Source organism: Furipterus horrens, unplaced genomic scaffold (assembly GCF_987537825.1).
Source record: "Furipterus horrens unplaced genomic scaffold, mFurHor1.1.pri manual_scaffold_5, whole genome shotgun sequence".
In the NCBI taxonomy this organism is placed as follows: domain Eukaryota; kingdom Metazoa; phylum Chordata; class Mammalia; order Chiroptera; family Furipteridae; genus Furipterus; species Furipterus horrens.
In genome coordinates, this window is record NW_028327175.1 from 118,152,119 (window position 1) to 118,169,284 (window position 17,166).

Genomic DNA, 17,166 nt, shown 5'->3' on the forward strand with positions numbered 1-17,166 from the left:
CTTCCAGGCCTCACCTTCACCTCGGTGGAAGATGGCTAGAGTCCCATCTGCCAGAGCCACCAGCACTCGTCCTTTCACATGCCTAGAGGGGGAAGGTGGTGAGCCAGGCTCAGGCTGGGCTGTCCAAGGCCCCCTCCCATGCCTGGCCCTTGGCTAAGGATCACGTACACAAGGCTCAACACAGAGTCCTTCAGCTTGATGGAGTGCAGACACTTCTTCCAGCTGGACACGGCTGAGTGTACATACAACCTGTAGGAGGAGGCTGAAATAGGCAGTGGCTCACCCAAGGGGCCCTCCCCCGCCCATGCACCCAGAGCCCCACCTACCAGCCATTCTGGGCTCCCAGCCACATGGTGGGCAAGGCACTGCTGCTGGCCCCCTTGGGGTCTCCATTGGGCTCCTGCTCAGGCTGCACACCACTCGAGTTGGGCTCTGGCCCATTTTCACTGCAGGAAGGATGATGGCTCCAGGGCAGCCCTTGGAGGTCCATCCCTGCCCTCCTCCACCAGCCTTCCCTCCCCTCTGTCTCTGCCCTGTCTGAGAGCCCACCTGCCAGGCTGCGCACTGGGGGCTGCGGCAGGGGCCGGGTCGGTGAAGACATGTTCCGTGAGGGGCCCAGGCCGCACTGCAGCTGCCTCTGCCTCACTAGGACCAGAGTCAGGGACCTCTGTGGCCTCCGTGGCCTCCTCCGTGGACTGAGATGGGTTGACCTTCCCATTGGCAACAGTAGCCACCTCCCCTGTGGAAGGGAGAGGTTAAGTTTGGCTGGGCAGGTGGAGGAACAAGGGAGCAGGAAGAAGGTTGCTCTGGGGCTCACGCCAAGGACTCACCCTGGCCCTTGTCCAGCACTGGGGTGTCCTCTCGGGACGAGCAGTTGCTCCGTGGCACATTGCAGCGGGTGGCACAGCCCACCAAAGTGATGCCGGCCAGCACACCATCTGCACCAGAGTCTTCAGGGTTCACGTCGCTGTCCAGGAAGATCTCCCCTGGAGGGTAGTCACTGTCGCTGGCCGCTGAAAGACCACACCCAGAGTTCATGTCCCAGGAGGGTACAAAGGAGGAAATGGGGGTCACCTGCTGAGGCCATTCTATCTACTTCTAATCAGGTGAGCATCACACTGCATCTTTACGACTGAGCAGGACGAGACCACCAGTGAGGCCCTCCTTGACACTCCCCCACCAGCTCCTGTGTGTCCACAGTGTGTCACAGAAAGCAGGTGCTGCTCTGCAAGTCTCCTTACTTAACGTCCCAGGTGTCCTCTGAGCAGCACAAACCCCACCCTCCTGAGCACTGTCACTAGTGTGGGGCTGCACTCACCAGGGATGCTGGAGATGCACAGGACGTGGGCATTGCAGACGGTGAACTGATCCACGACAGTGCCTGGCTGGTTGGCATCGATAATCACCACTTTGCTGGTAGTTAGAGTGCTGGTGAGGATCCACACCCGGCTGGAGGTGGCATCTGTCTCAGGAAGCTCCTTTGCCTGTCAAAGCACAGGAGACCAGGCTGGTGCCCAAGGGTGGGCAACTCCAGCAGTCACTTGGGGTCCTTGGAGCCTCCTGGAATCTTTAGGATCTAGCCTTGCCCATGGCCTTAGGGGACACGGCTGTCCTGTCCCATAACCAGGACGGTGAGTACTCAGAACTGCACTTTGTGTCTAGATTGCTGGTACATATGGTCTTACTTCCACAGAAGACCATGAGCGCCAAGCCGTTAAGTCACTGGCTCCCAAATCAAGCCAGAACATAAAATGAAGCCTTGGACTCCAAGTGTGAAGCATCTTCTGCCACCCTCCTTGCTTAGTCCCTTCCAATGCTCCTCTGCAGGCAGTGAACTTTGTTGCTTGCAAGGAGAGAGAAGCCCCTGGGGGAACCTGACCCCTTCAGCCTACTGCTTGCTGAGTCTTGACCCCTCTGATCTTCCCCACCCACCACAGCTCCTACTTTCTGGGTGCTGGGCTAGAACCAGAGACAGCTCAGCCCCGGGCCTGCCCTAGGGAGGGGAAGGGAACTTCAGATCAGCCCAGTTTTGGTGCACTGTCCCTAATTCCTGTTTCTATCACTGCCACCCCGATTTTGGTGCTGAGCACAGGCTAGGCATGCAAACGAGAGCAGACACAGGCTGACAGTACACGCAGAGGCAGCTCTGGTCCCTCCTGCCACTCTGACCTTCTTCTTCTCAGGAGATGTGTGGTTGCTCTTGGCCTCTCCTTCCACTTCCTGGTTGCAGGTCAAAGGGTCAAAGCCTGGCTCGAGCTTGACTCCATTCCCAGTGTGATCCTCGCTGGGTTTCCACCCACTCAAGTTGACACCCGCAGCACACCACAGCTGAGAGAACAGGGACATTAAGGCTGCTGCAAACGTGTGACAGAGCCTTCCCCAGGTTCCCAAACCTGCCTGGACTCAGCTTCTGGATGGGAATGTCTTCCTGCCTCACCCACTTCCCCGTCAGGCCAGGGCTCACCTTCATGGTCGGATCCTTCTCCACCAGAGGACGGCAGTACACTGGGACAGGCACGTTCTTCATCCGCGTGTCCTCCTGGCCCCCATTGGGACTCAACTGCAACCATAGGCAGAGAGGCACTGTGGGTGCGAGGCCTCAGGTGGCTCAGGTGCCTGGATAGTGGTTCGGCTACCAACCCCTCCAGAATCGGGGCTGAGGCTGTGGATCCGCCCTGTGCCACCACCCCGCCCTGCGCATGCGTATTGTGCCCCGCAGCACCTGCTTGTACTTGGCCGGCAGGCTCCAACCGCAGGCCTGCAGCCGCCCATCGTCATTGCGCACGTGCTCGCGCACCTGGCGGTACTGCTCACGCTTCTGCTCCCGCCTGGCAGAGGAGGTGCAGTCGCTGAGTGGGAGGAACAATGGGGTACTTCTTAGTCTTTTGTAACCCACAGGCCCAGATGCCTGCTCTGCAGGGAGCATCCTATGTCCGGGAGCTCTCCCTCCTTAGTCTGTCCTCTATTTTCCCAGCCACCGAGATAGGGCTCTTACTGACCCCATTGGGCTGCCATCAAACAGGAGGGTGGCTCTCCCAGCACTGAACTTGGAGACCATACCCAGCACCTGCCATCGTCCATGTTCCCAATTTGCTGTCTCTGTCACTAAGGGCCTGCTGGCAGGGACCTACAGTGCAGCCTCCCACCCCCCTGGGCGTTCCAGGGAAACTTCCACAGCTCTGACAAAAGGCACAGAATTCCCTATCTCTGCCCTGGAGCCCTGGATTTCTTGGTTTCAAAACAAAGAAAAAACCAAACTACAAACAAGAAGAAAACTTCCTGCAGGGTTCCAAGATCAGCTTGCTGCAGTGAGATCCTCAAGAAAGGGGCGCAGCCCACTGGGACTAAAACAGGGACTTGGCGGGGGGCAGTGCAAAGGGACAGCCAATGTTCCCATTAGGGGGTGGAGGGGTGTAAAGTGTGTTCAGGAAGAGGTCATGACCCGATGCCTCAGCCAGTGTCCTTCCACCATGGATTCCATCCGCCAGCACAGCCCCAGAGCACGGAGGTGAGGCAGTTCCTGCTTCAGTAGCCCTGTGCTGTCCAGGAGGGAGGTGCAGGGGAGGGTGGGACACTCACTCATCTGGGAAGAACTCCAGGGGCCGGCTGCCTGCTGAGATCTGGCACAGGGCATGGCTTCGGCGCTGACTGAAGCCAGCTGTAGTAGGCGACTTGTAATGGATGTTCACTGAGGGGTAGGACCGCTTGGCTGGAGGAGGGCTGGACGAGGAGCTGAAGAGGCGGCTGAAGCTGCCAGCAGAGGCATGGGAGGTGAGGGGTGGGCCCGGAGTAGGCTTCCCTGCACCCTCCTCAGCCCAGCGCCCCAACTCACAACTGCCAGATGGTAGACTTCTTCTTTTCCTGGACAGATGGGTGCTCTCGGGATGCTCTACAATGGAGAGGCAGGAAAGGAGCCCAGCTAAGCCACTGCCCAGTCTACCACCCCACAACCTGCCAACCATGTCCCACCCACTTCACTCTGCTCCCCCCACTGTTCAGCCAACCACCTAGGCCAGGCCTGGCCCCACCCAATCTGACTAGGCCCCACTCTTCCAGGGTTCCCTCTTGCCTCCCTTGCAGAAGACCTTCACACTGGACACACTGGGAATGGAGCAACAGAGTAGAGGGTGTCCTGGGCAGGTCACTCAGAACTTTAGCCCAAACATGTCTCACACCAGCTCTAGTCCAGTGGGCATCTCCCTGCCAGGCCAGGGCTGCAGATGAGGCCCGGCTCTCCTGGACCCCTGCAGGTTCCCACCTGGGAGCCCCCTGAACCCTCCAATCCTCTAGAAAAGGAGGAGGTGGGTCGAGTAGAGGTCAGCCTCAAGTCCATTGCCAGGACCTCTTACAGCAACCATGTTTCATATATGGAGACAGGAGCACATCTTTGAGACCCTGAGGGCAGTCTTGGGGACCTACCTGATCATCTCAGTCCACCGCACAGCCTCCTGAAGCTCCATCAGCCGCTCCTTGTATTGGTTGCGCTCCATAAGCACACGGGCCATCTCCACCCGCGTGAAGCGACGGCGCTGTGCCATGGGGATCTTGTCCTGCAGCGAAGAGGCACTGCTATTCAACCAGTGAAGGACCAGCTGGCAGGTCAGTCCAGTGCACCCCGAGGCCAGGTCACACCTAGATTCTTCTTGGGCTCGCCTCCAGGTGTGGGCAAACCCAAGTATGGATTCCCACAGACTCAGGCAAATGGGTAGGGAGGGTGTAGACTCAGAAATCTACCCACCAACAGTGCCACCTTCTTTTCAGAAGGTCACAGGATACACTTGAAGGGCACAACAGTGACTTTTCCTATAAACCCCTGGACATCATAGCAATCCCAAATGCCTCCAGTCAACCCTAACAGGTAGGGCTGGCCCAAGGTGAAATCACAGGAAGAGAGGTTCTAGGGAAGGCCCCGCGAGTAGAACCTGGTGTCACCACATCCAGGCTGAATGCTGTTAAGTTTTGGTGGATCTATGAGTAGTCTGCTGTTGGTGAGTTCTGTGGCAGGACCAAGTCTACTCTCTGAAGTTGTGTCCCAGGTGACCAGCAGCTGGTGCAGGATTGAGGGGGCCCAGAGTGGAGTGGCCAGGTGAGTGAGTGCATGCAGTCTCCCTATGTGGCCCCCACCACATGCAGCCCAGGCTCCATGTGAACAGGCATCTCCATCGCCATGTGGGAGGGGCCCAGGGGAACTGCATAATTCACCTGCAGCTTTGCTTCTCTCCTAGAGCATTTGGAGTGAAGGGCTGCACAAGAATAGCTACTGTTTCCCGAGTACCTGCTAAGTGAACTGCATCCTGATGTGAGTGTCACATGACTAGGAAATTAACAACTAATGATTGGTTAGGTCCAAAATTCACCTGGGGTGAAGACCCATGACCGCTCCTTCAGGTGGCAGAGGGGCCGCCTTTCCTCAGAACATTCTGTGTACCTCAGGGTGGAGGTGTGGACAGAGGAGCAGTCTGAAGGCCTCACAGTGCCTCAGCTACTGGGGACAGTGGTGACTGATGCTATTTCTGCAGCCTTACTCTACAAGTTGGAGTGCATGGGGCAGTGGCTGTGCTGTGTAGGTTGGGAAACGCTGCTTGAGACTGCAAAATGCATCCACGAGGACCTGGGGCTGAGCAGGGCTTGTCTGGCTTCATGACATCCCGAGGTGGGGGAGGATGTTGCTAGGTGTGGTTGTCATACAGATGGCGTGAGGGGCCCAGAGGCCCAGAAGAATGAGTGCATCCCTGGTAGCCCACCCACTGCCATCCCCCCATGCCCCACATGTTAATAGTGGAATATACCAATTCTGTACAGAGATAGCTGCTTACATCCTCCCCCTCTTCTTTGGGTTCACGGCGAGCAATAATGGCCTCGGACTTCACTCTGCAGGATGAGAAGGAAGCCACTAAAGACCCACTGGGCACCAGCCCAGACTGTCCCACCTCTGAGCCAGGCTCAGGACTCTCCCCTCGGGTTCTAGGCCCTAAATATTTCTGCCAGTGCTCTGAAGCCCAGACATCTGTCCTGGCTGCTCCAGCCAAGGAACAGAATGTCCCCTGAGCAGTCAAGCGCTGACAGGAAGGCAAAGCCAGCTATACTTCCAGGCACAGGCAGTGCTGGCTTCAGGTAAGCCCAGAGCAGATCTGGCTCCCATGCCCACAAACCCGGCACAGATGCCACCTGCCTGGGGCCCTTCTCTCATACCTCCCCTTTCCCATCACCAGTCTGGGAGAATGGGGTAAGAATCAGGCTGAAAGAAAAAGGCTACAGAGAAGTGCAGACTGCTGGGGAGGAGATCCCAGAGCTTCCCAAGTGGGCTTCATGGCTGAACCTTGGCTGATCATGGGCTGGGGAGCACAGGGTAGAGACAGCAGCCAGCTCTCAACCCTCCCTTTCCTCCTCCTGAATGAACGTAATGGTGTGAGAGCAGCAGGAAAGCCCAGCTCGGCCACTAAGGAAAGGGCACCAAAGACAGGACCACCATCCCTTTTGTGGGATTCCAACAAGGAAGGACAAGAAACGGGCAGCTGATGGACAACTCGTAGCTGAGTAGGTGGAGTCAAACAGGAGATGCAACTGAAAAAGGAGTGGGAGGCTGAGGTGAGTGAGCATACAGTGAGCCACTGTGGGAAGGAATGGCCTCTGGGGTGTAGCTGGCAGAAGAGATGACAGGGGACAGAAGAGGCCAGAAGGGGATCTCCGCCCTCCATACTTTCAGCTCTTGTCCCTCCTGGGAGCCCCATCCCCAGCCCTGCCCACCTCCTCAGCTCCTCCTCCAGGTCCTTGATGCGAGTCTCTAGCCTCAGTTTGGCTTGCCTGGCGGCTTCTAAGTCCCCCTTCAGCACCTCCTGCTCCCCTGACAGCTGGTCCACTTTGGCGATGAGGTCATTCTTCACCACGTTCAGAGCATTTCTTTGAAAAGGCAGAAAGACCGGAGCCGTGTGTGAACCAGCAGGTACATTATGTGATGGGAGTTGCACAGGGGTCCGCCTGCACTTGTGTGTCTGAGAAGGCACATCCTGGTCCAGAATGAGGCTAAAGGTGGTTACCACATGCCCCCATTAAAGGCAGTAACCACTCTCCCAAGGAGGGGCGAGCTCAGCCATCTGCCTCCAGGTCCTCCTTTGGGGCTGCTCTCTGGGCTGGGCTGACACAGTTGTCACAGGGAGGCCCTACTGGGGGGCTATCTCAGCAAGCAAGGCGCTGGAGAAGGGCATTCTTACTTGGTTTCTAGAAGCTGTGAGTTCTCCAGCAGCAGATTCCCCACTTCCTTGCCCATTCCTGAAACACAAGGTGCAGAGGTATTGTGCTTGGGAAAACCAGCCGCTGTTGCTAACATACCTACTTCAGAGTAACAAACATCCCCCAGCGGGCAGCCTTCTCCAGGGAGGGCTGATGAGAAGGAATCAGGACAGAGGCCTGATCTGCAAAGGGAGGCTTAGGAGACCATGGGAAAGACCTCTGCTGCCCAGGTGGGCTCTCCCCCCAGCAATGCAGTCAGGGATGAACCTGCTGCGTACAAGCCCCAGAGGAGCCCAGAATGGCCTCTGGAAGGCACTGAGCAAGTCCCCTCTGCCTTGAGGGATGCAGCAGCCCTGGGCTTACATTCTGGACCTTGGGGTTGGGTTCTGACATCTTTCTACCAACATGAAGTCTCGGGGCTCAGATAACACCATCCTGAGCAGACTCTGAACTGTCTCTGTGCATCTACCTCAATCTCTGTGCCCCCACCTCAGCATCACCCCTTTTACCCCACAGAGCTGCCCCCAGGGAATGAAGGTTAGAGCTTGGTGACAGGAACAGAGAAGACAGCACGAGATGCTAAGGACACACAGCAGGAGAGATCGGATGGCCCCATGGCAAGCGCAGCCCCCTGCTGGGGCTAGGAGCAGGACTGGCAGGGCCTGGCCCAAGGTGGTGGGGTCAGCAGGAGATGGAAGAGGGAGTGGGAGTGAGGAGGACAGTGCCCAGAGGGGCTGACCCAGCTCATCTGTGACCAGGCCCCATAGTGGACCCCACAGACTGAGCTCTCTGCAGGCATATCACAAAATCCCCCCAAAGTCCTGAATATAATCCTTTGGGACAAAGTCTGTTCCTCCTATTTTCACTTCCCTCCATGGTCTAACGCAACTGTGAGACAAGATACACAAGTGTACATTGTCCTCAGCTTAAGGTTCTGTCTGTCTCCACTCTCACACCCTTGCCTCACACGGGGCCTGCCACCCCTTGGATGGGACACACCAGGTGCCAGGCAGGCTCACCCCAGAGAGCTCAGCAGCACATCAAGGGCCAGCCTGCCCTGAGTTTATGGGGCGCAGAGAGGCTGGGGCTGTTCCTCTTCAGCTCACCAGGGTCCGCTCTGAGGGAGGCTGTTGGGGTGGCAGGGTGGAGGCCTGCACCCCATCCCCATCCCGGAAGTCCCTGCTGACCCCACCTCTGCCCCACCATGCAGAACAAACAGATGGCTCATGAAGCATGAGAAGGTGTTAGGTACACAAAGGAAGCCCCAAACGGGAGAAGCACATACTGAAATGGGGCCTTGGCCTTACCAAAAAAATCATCGCGCACTATGGGAGCCGTCCCAGTCCCACAGGAGATGGGCGACCAGGGCGGGAGGAAGGAGCAGGAGAGAGGAAGGGAGAGAAAACAAGCGCATTAAGCCTATGTGGACAGCAGGTGGAAGTATTTTAGGGTTACTTCTTGCTGTGTTGGAGGTAGAGCAGGATGGGAGGGAGCCAGCTACCCCTTCTGGGAAGTTCATCCTTAGGTTGCACAGACTACCAGGCCAACAGCACTTGCCAGTGAGGCAGAAGGTCAAGGCAATGCACTGATACCTTACACCACAGCCTGGGTGGTGAAGGGTGGGGTGAAAAGTCACTTGACGGAAGAAATCTACAGGGAGGGAGAGCTGTGCCTGGGACCCTCATGCCTTTCCATACTGCAGAGGCTGCCTTTGGATAGGAGGGGGCCTCAAAGCCTCCTGCTGCAAAGCAAGAAAGCAAGATCTCAGTGCACCTGCCACATGGGGAGAAGACCCCTGAGCTGAGCTTGGCAGGGGCCTCATGGTATCCCTGACTTCTGGGGTACACCTGACAGAGGGCAGACACTGAAGACTGGGCCTGCAGGCCTGTCTAGGTAACTGTCCTATGCTTCTGACAGCTTTGTAAAACCTTAAGAAATGACTGTGGGGGATTCTCAGCATTTGAGAAGACAGGGTCAGGGCACAGCTTCTCCCTCAGATGTCAAGGTCACTGTCAGTGGGCTAGTGGAGCAAACCAAAATAGGCTTCCAAGCAGCAGCAGACTGGTGAGCAAAAGCACGTGTGCCTTAATGGCCTGGAACGCAATCAGGGACAGGCTACCCAGCCAGCGGTGACCGGAGTGTGACAGCAGCGGGGAGAGTCCCTGGGGCACCACCCCATTCCAACTGGACTCCACTGTGGAGCAGAGGGGCTACAAACAGACGGGAGAGATACACACCTGAGAACTCCCCTGGGGCCATGTCCAGCGAAGCACAGAGAAATGGGGAAAGGAAGTGACAAAGATCAATTGGTGACTGGAACAAACAAAATAAATTCTTATTCAAGAAAAGGCAACAATGATCAGCCATTTCCATGTTGGAGAGCATGAAAGAATATGAGCAGATGTCACCAGGCCTGTAGTGGCAAATCCCATTGGAGGCAGAAACCCTGAAGGAAAAGGGAGGCCAGGACAGAACATCCCTCAGTCTCTAAGGGGCCCAGAGTACCCAAAACACTGGGGGGACAGGCATGGAAATCTAAAGTCTGCTCACCCCTCTGCAGACCTGACCGGTTAAGGCCTGTAAAGATGAGTGTGTTTGTGTGCAGATGCATGTACATGGTTGTGTGCGTGTGCCAGAGCAGCTGTGCATGTATGCATGAGTGCAGTTGGTTATGTACATATGTGTGTGGTTGCTAGTGGGTGGGGTGTGGTGGGGTGCCAAGGGTGTCCAACCAAAGATGCCCCACAGGGTGAGGGAACTCTCTGAGTGAGTGAGCAGCAGCCAGGCACCTGGCCTTACAGGGCCCCCTAGCCAGCCTAGGTCTTGCAAGATGGGTGCAACCTCAGGTAAGGGGTGACCAGAAGACAGCGCCCCACTGTGTGAAGGAAAACACTGAGTCAGAGAGCGGAGATGCGACAGGACGTACTGGCACACGCCATCTTCCATGGGTCCAAACCGCTCTCTGCTATAAAGCTGAAGGTTTGAAGAGACAATGCTGTTCCACTGGGTTCCAGTAAAGGAAATGGTGTAAAAAGTCACTTAACTTAAATGGCAAAACAGAAATTGTTGGAGGAATTCAAATAAAGAAGTGCACCAATTCAAAATTTCTCTCTCATCTCTCCTACCCAGGGCAACCACTGTTAACATTTGATCGTCTTCCTCTCAGACCTCTTTCTAGATAAACATCAGTTTAAAAAAACAAAAACAAAATCACAACCACACTATCCATCTTCTCGAGCAACTTACTTCATTTCACCTAACACTGTACTGCAGAACTCTGCATGTCAGACCCATGATCACCTAGAACACTTTGTTGTATTCCTTGGCAGGAATGTCCCAGCATTTACTACAGCACTCATTCCATTAACACTTAGGGCATTTACGGTTTTGCATGACCACCCAGGATACTACAGTGTGAAGCCTTATGTGTGGGCAAGGTGGTGTTCTTTGAGAACTCATGGCCCTGCTCACTCGAGGTGTGCAGCTACTAACCCATACAGCTAGTGCCGCTCCACCAGGGGGGCAAAATAGAGCCTGCTTCGTTTTTGTCAATCTTTGGAGAAAAAATAGTTATCTCTACAGTCTCTTTTCATTTCTATATTATTCCTGAAATTGAGTGTCTTTTCATGATCATTAGTATCTTCTGTGAATATCTATTTTATTCTCTTCCCATTTTTTAACTGTACTTGACTTCTTTTAATGATGGAGATCATGAACTCAGTTTTCACGGGGTCACACCTGTCAATATTTTCCACTGTGGCTATGGCTCTCCAGAGACCCAGATTATGAAAATACTTTCCAATACTCTCCTCCAGTTCTATTATCCTTGTATTTTTATGTTTAGATCTTTTTAAAAAAGATGTTATTTATTTTTCAGAGAGAGGGGAAGGGTGGGAGAAAGAGAGGGAGAGAAACATCAACGTGTGGTTGCCTCTCGCATGCCGCCAACTGGGGACCTGGCCCACAACCCAGGCCTGTGCCCTGACTGGGAATTGAACCCGTGACCCTTTGGTTCGCAGGCTGGCGCTTAATCCACTGAACCACACCAGCCAGGGCTAAATCTTTAATCTATCTAGATATTACTTTTGTGTATCATGTGAGGTTGGGATCCGACTTTACTTTTCTCTAAGTAGCTAATCAACTAATCCAGTATCTATAGTTCACCTACTTTCCAATGACTTAAAATGCTGCGTTTGTCATATACGATTTCCAACATGGCCCCAGGTTTGTCCTCAGCTCTTTCACTGGGTTATTGCTGTCCCGGAGCTGCCAGTTTCCATCATTGTATCTTTACAAAATGCTTTGATATCCGAAATGGCCATCCTGCAACCTGGTCCTTTCTCAAAAATTTCTGGGCTACTCTCACATATTTACTCTCCTTGATGACCTTCAGAATTCATTCATAAAGTTGCAGAAGAAAAACCCGGCTGTGTGGACCTTTTTATTGGTACTCAATGAAATCATAGATGAACAATGGGCTGATCCGTACCAAGCTCAGTCTTTAGAGCCAAGGAAATGTCATAGTTCTCTCTTTACATGAGGCCTCTTTTGTTTTCTGCAATTATATATTTTAACTTTTTTTACAAAGGTTTTCTGTTTCTCAGGGTTATTTATAAGCATTTTTCAGGTCTTGTTACTAAGCAGTTGGGAGCTGCTGCTGGTCTCTAGAGCAGCAGAGTAGAACAAATCAGATCAACCTGTGTAGAACTTCAGATCTAACTAAGTGATGCAGGCAAATTATTTAGCTTCTCTGAGTTTGTTTCTTCATTTGTGAAATGGAGACATAATCTCAGTGTAGGCTCGTTGTGAAATTCCCTGCTAAATGGTCAGTAAGTATCAATTCCCTACTCCCCAGTTATGTCAATTCTATGATGCCTATTTTCATACCTTAACATTTCTGAAATTGTAAATGGGTTTTATAATCAATGACATATAGTTTAATTTGCAGCCTTTTTTTCTTTCTTGGATATATATTTTTTTAATTTGTTTGTTTACTTATTTATTTTTAGAGAGAGGGGAAAAGAGAGAGGGAGAGAAACATCACTGTGTGGTTGCCTCTCACTCGTGCGCCCAACTGGGGACCTGACATGCAACCACCTAGTTATGTGCCCTGACTGGGAATCGAACCAGTGACACTTGGTTCGCAGGCCGACGCTCAGTCCACTGAGCCACACCAGCCAGGGTTTCTTTCTTGGAGATTTTAAAATAATGGCATATCACATAATGTGGTGTGATGGGTTCAATGAAATATAGTAATATATGCCTATCTAGGGTCCTTTTTCTTCCTTCTTTGCTAAAGGGATCCACAGTCCTGGTGAGAGAGGCATGAACTAGCCAATCCAAACATTTAGAGCTTGGGATGCTGTCATTAACCATGCCAACTGCCTTAAGAACCATCTATCTTATTGCCTAGATAGAACATTAATGTGTTTCTGAAACAACAAGATCTTTCTACTGTGAAAACTGTCACAAAACCAAGACTGACAGAACCACCCACTGTCCCAGTCTCTTCCCCAATGGGCAGCCACACAAAGAACCTAGTCAGGTGCTTACTCCTGTAACAGGTACCTTCAGAAATATGGTAATGGGGGACCAAAATTCCTGTCACTGACACTGTGGCTGAGCCACACTCTGGTGATGGGGTCCCTTGGGTGAGGGGACAAGAGCAGACCCCAGCTCGTCCCCCGCCCTGTGTCAGAGCTTCATCAATAGATCATGACAACACTTGATCCCCCTCAACTGCTCAAGGCTGCCTGATTTCCACATGTTCATTGTGCTCAAGGCTCTGGAAAGGCACCAAAAAGTCTATCCAAGAGAAGGGGCTCATTCCAATAAGAACTAAGTGGTACCCAAGATGACCACCATCCTGAAAAAAATAAAATAAAAAAGCATCACAATGGAAATGCTGAGTGCACAGCAACTCATACTGTCACCCTATTAGAAAAGGGTTTTGGTTTCTAGTTCCTTAGAACAAAGACTCACTGAATGCGCTGGTTAGGCCTTCTCATGAAAAGATCATGCCAAACTCCCTGTGCTAGTGACCTGACCCCAGGAGACTGATCAGACATTGTTACCCTTCCAGGAACCTACTACATCTGACTAAGAATTAGTGATCCCCATCTTTAATTACCAATTCAGTCAAGGTGGTCTCCAGGTAAAATTCACTAATGTGCAGTTTCTAGTTCTCTGTTTTTTTCCTCCCTTCACTATTTATGGAGATTTTGTATGAAAGTGACATTTGGAGTGATGCTGCCTAAATCGGGTCAATGATGACCACAGGAGGTGGTGACATGCTAGAGCACCCAACAGCCCCTAGGGCTCCGAGGTGGGAGGGGGGAAATGGTCACCAGAAGAGGCCCACCAGTGAGGAAAGCTCTGGGGCCACAGGCAGACGGACAGGCAGGCTACCCAGAGTCACTGTGTAGTGAGGAGGCTGGCTAGCTCTGGCAAAATCCTACAGAGAATCACATGAAAGGCCAAAAGGGTGGCAGGAGTACTAGTGACAACAGGCAAAAGGGGAAATGACCCAAATGCCCATCAGTGGATGAATGGATATGGAAATGTGAGACATCCAGACAACTGAATATTACTCAGCCAAAAAAAGGAATGAAGTTCTGATATCTGTTGTAGCCTGGATGATCCTCAAAGGCATTTTGCTAAATGAACCCAGCCAGACAGGAAAGGCACACTGATGTGAAACATCCAGAAAAGGCAAGTGCAGAGGCAGGAAGTAGAAGAGTGAGTGTCGCAGGCGGGGGAGGGCAGGGATGACTGCTAACAGGTACAGGTTTCCCTTTGGGAGGAAAAATGGCCCAAAGTTACGTGCTAATGAGTGTGCATCTCTGAATATGCTCACAGCCATAAAATACACTTTAAGTGGTTGAACTGTATGGTGTGAAACTCCGCCTCAATAAAACTTAAAAAAAAAAGTCATAGCGGGTGGTCAGAGTCCAGGCTACTGCTCTGGATCAGACCTGGGTTTGATTCTTGGCCCTGCCACTTTACATCACCCTCCCTAACCTCAGTTTCTTCATCTATAAAATGGGGACACGAGGAGTATGATGGATTAACAGTGGCCACGAACATAAAACGCTGGCGTTACTCTGGAGATAGGCACAGGCGCAGTGGGCTCCTGCTCCCTGCCTTTCACTTCCCACCCCTGGCAGGCCCGCGATAGCCTCAGACCTCCTCCAGCAGCAGGAGGGCCTCGCTGGGCCCACAGACCCAGACACAGAAAAGCAAATGTCACCTGCCTGTGCACTTTCCTAGGGAAGCTTTCATGTATTTATCAAACTCCGAACAACTCAAGAGCACACCATGACGTGCTGTGTCAGTTCTCAGCATACACTACACCTCTTGCTGGGGAGGTGCCCCCCAAAGGCACGCTCGCCAGGCTGCAGCGGCACAGCCTCCAGGGCTGGCCAGAGCAGAAAGGTGTTAGCCCAGGGACTCAGGTGTGCGACTGTGCAACAGCCTTGACCACTGTGCCTTCTAATTCTGCTCACATGTGGCCTTCGCATGGTGGGTGTACCTGCCTGAAGTAGCAGCCAGGCCCCATCCCCGCTGGTGTGAGTGCAAACCCAGGGGAAGCAGCCTCTAGGAAGGCAACATGTAGCCCATCCTCAAGAGTCCACACTCTTCACCTTGGGGTTTGCATGCCTAGAAATCTGATGTCAGAGATGTGGGCAAAGATGTATACCCACAGGTATCCATAATAGCAGTATTCAATCTGCAAAAACTCAGAACCAACAGAGAACTGATTAAGTAGCTTACAGTCTCACAAAGGAAATAAAGTTAAAATGTGTAGAATATTAGGGGTCTAGGAAAATGGTAATGTCATCCACAAAGCAAAGGACAGACATGAGTTGACAGTCCACGTCCCAGGTGATCTATGATGCCTGGAAGGGTATCACCAAGACATGGAAACACACGGCATGGAGGACTCCTCTAGTTTTTACTCTCTTCTTGGCAATTTCTGATACTATTTGAATATTATAATATGCATGTACCATTTTTCCAAAATTAAAAGATGCCTAAAACAGAATATGTACAGCATTATCTGAATTATGTAAAGGAGAGTAGATGAATGCCAGAATATTAAAAGTGATTGCACCTAATTAATTTTTCTGAATATTCATAGTACATTTTTAAATATAATTTTTTTCTAATACTTATGAGAAAGATTCCATTAAAATACATACTGCCAAAAGTGGGCATATTGTTCCTGATCTTAGATGAAAAGACTTCTGTCTTTCACACTGAGTATGAATAGAGTTTACAATACTGAACTGTATACTCAAAAATGCCCAAGATGGTAAATTTTATGTGTATTTCACCACAATTTAAACATTGGCTGAAAAAACTTCCATTTCAGGCACAAGGCGGAGCTGGTGCTGGCACCCAGAAAATTACGCTCACAGGAGGTGCCCCTCACCTCAAGACAGTAACAGGAAAACAACCAAGAGCCTATCCCAAAGCAAAGAAAGCGACGACTGCTAGATTGAAAATACCAACTGGACCCTCCATGCGGGCCCAAGCCAGGCAATGGCTGCAGCTGGAAGGCTGGCCAAGTCACTGGGGACAGCGCTGACCGCACAGAAATGCTGAGCATGGGAGCCCAGACACATTTTGGAATCTCACTGTTAATCAGTGAAGTGACAGCTACAGAGAGACTAGCAATAAAAACTCCAGTGTGAGCCTTGGCTTGTGTGGCTCAGTGGATTGGGTGCTGGCCTGGGAGCCAAAGGGTTGCCGGTTTGATTGCTAGTCAAGGCACGTGCCTGGGTTGCAGGCCGGGTCCCCAGTTGGGGGCGTGTGAAAGGGAACCACATATTGATGTTTCCCTCCCTGTCTTTCTCCCTCCCTTCCCCTGTCCGTAAAAATAAATAAATAAAATCTTTAAAAAATAACAAAAAAAACCCCCAAAACTCGACATGACATAACTCTGTCTCCCCCGGCAGATAACAAAATACAGATCATAACGTCAGAAGGCAGCCCTCAAAGATCCTGGAAGTAAAATAGTTTCCACCCTTGCCACATGCACAGTTGAGGGAGTGCCTGATGGTCGCAGTAGCAGATGCTGCTCCCTCACAAGTGACGAGAACAGAGAAGCCCTTTCCCTGTGAGCCATTTCAGTGGAACTGGGTGTGGGGAGGGGACCAAGATAACCACTGTTCCCCTGAAACAGACATATTCTGTCCCTGAAGCCCACCTTGCCAGGGTGTTAGGTGGGGAGGAAGCACTGAGTTGCAGTCCCTGAGGTCCTAGAGCTCTTCCCACAGCATGGACTTAGGGACAAGGCTGCTTTTCAAGACTCAGACTCTGGACAGATGGTTGGGGTAAGGGGTCTTCAAGGGTTGGGGTGGGGTAGACACATGGACACATTGTCAGGGGCCGTTTTGAACCCCACTGGGAGACTCCTGAGGTGACACTTCTGACTTCCCTGCCTGCTGCACCCAAGGGCCCAGGCTGACCGGGAAGCCGTATGAGCAGCCCTTGGCTACCACAGCTGCCTGGCAAAAGCAGGCGCTCTAATGCCTGATGACTGTCCCGAGACAGAAGGGAGCACCAAGAGCAAGTCTGTATTGAGCACCCAGCTCTGCACCCACATCAGACGCAGGCACAGGGAGCTCTGGTGGAGAACAGAGGTGCTGAGGGCATGGAGGAGCGCTGAGCCAGTTTGGGCATTTTCCTTTCAGAGTGGAGGAGCTGGCAAGAGCCACCACCCAATACATTCCTAGAAAGTGAACTGCCTTGGGGGAGGGGGCGGGAGGTGGGACAGGGTTTCAGCCTGACTGCTAATTGGCATGGGTTTCTTTCTGGGTGACGGCCTGTTCTAAAACTAGATAGTGGCAGTGGCACAAGTAAGTCTCAGTGCTATGGTGTGCGAATTATGTCAGTAAAACTATAAAAAGAAGTTCCTAGTTCACAGCTCAA

At 52.3% G+C, this 17,166-nt stretch overlaps 1 protein-coding gene across 14 annotated transcripts in view; it reads right to left on the bottom strand.

Annotated features, from left to right (window-relative positions):
- MAPK8IP3 (mitogen-activated protein kinase 8 interacting protein 3) overlaps positions 1–17,166 on the bottom strand; it is a 52,110-nt gene that overhangs the window by 3,453 nt on the left and 31,491 nt on the right. For 10 of the 14 annotated variants that reach the window (XM_090277295.1, XM_090277290.1, XM_090277287.1 and 7 more), the window contains 16 exons: positions 8,538–8,555; positions 7,212–7,269; positions 6,748–6,900; positions 5,790–5,871; positions 4,420–4,550; positions 3,833–3,889; positions 3,580–3,750; positions 2,723–2,849; positions 2,465–2,560; positions 2,170–2,328; positions 1,319–1,484; positions 831–1,013; positions 550–739; positions 327–446; positions 169–249; positions 15–82 (listed from right to left, as the gene is read on the bottom strand). In XM_090277295.1, coding sequence (XP_090133421.1) covers positions 15–82; positions 169–249; positions 327–446; positions 550–739; positions 831–1,013; positions 1,319–1,484; positions 2,170–2,328; positions 2,465–2,560; positions 2,723–2,849; positions 3,580–3,750; positions 3,833–3,889; positions 4,420–4,550; positions 5,790–5,871; positions 6,748–6,900; positions 7,212–7,269; positions 8,538–8,555 — 1,860 coding nt within the window. Of the gene's footprint in view, positions 1–14; positions 83–168; positions 250–326; positions 447–549; positions 740–830; positions 1,014–1,318; positions 1,485–2,169; positions 2,329–2,464; positions 2,561–2,722; positions 2,850–3,579; positions 3,751–3,832; positions 3,890–4,419; positions 4,551–5,789; positions 5,872–6,747; positions 6,901–7,211; positions 7,270–8,537; positions 8,556–9,467; positions 9,480–17,166 lie in introns of all 14 variants that reach the window. The other 4 variants (XM_090277298.1, XM_090277291.1, XM_090277297.1 and 1 more) reach the window with 3 other exon arrangements.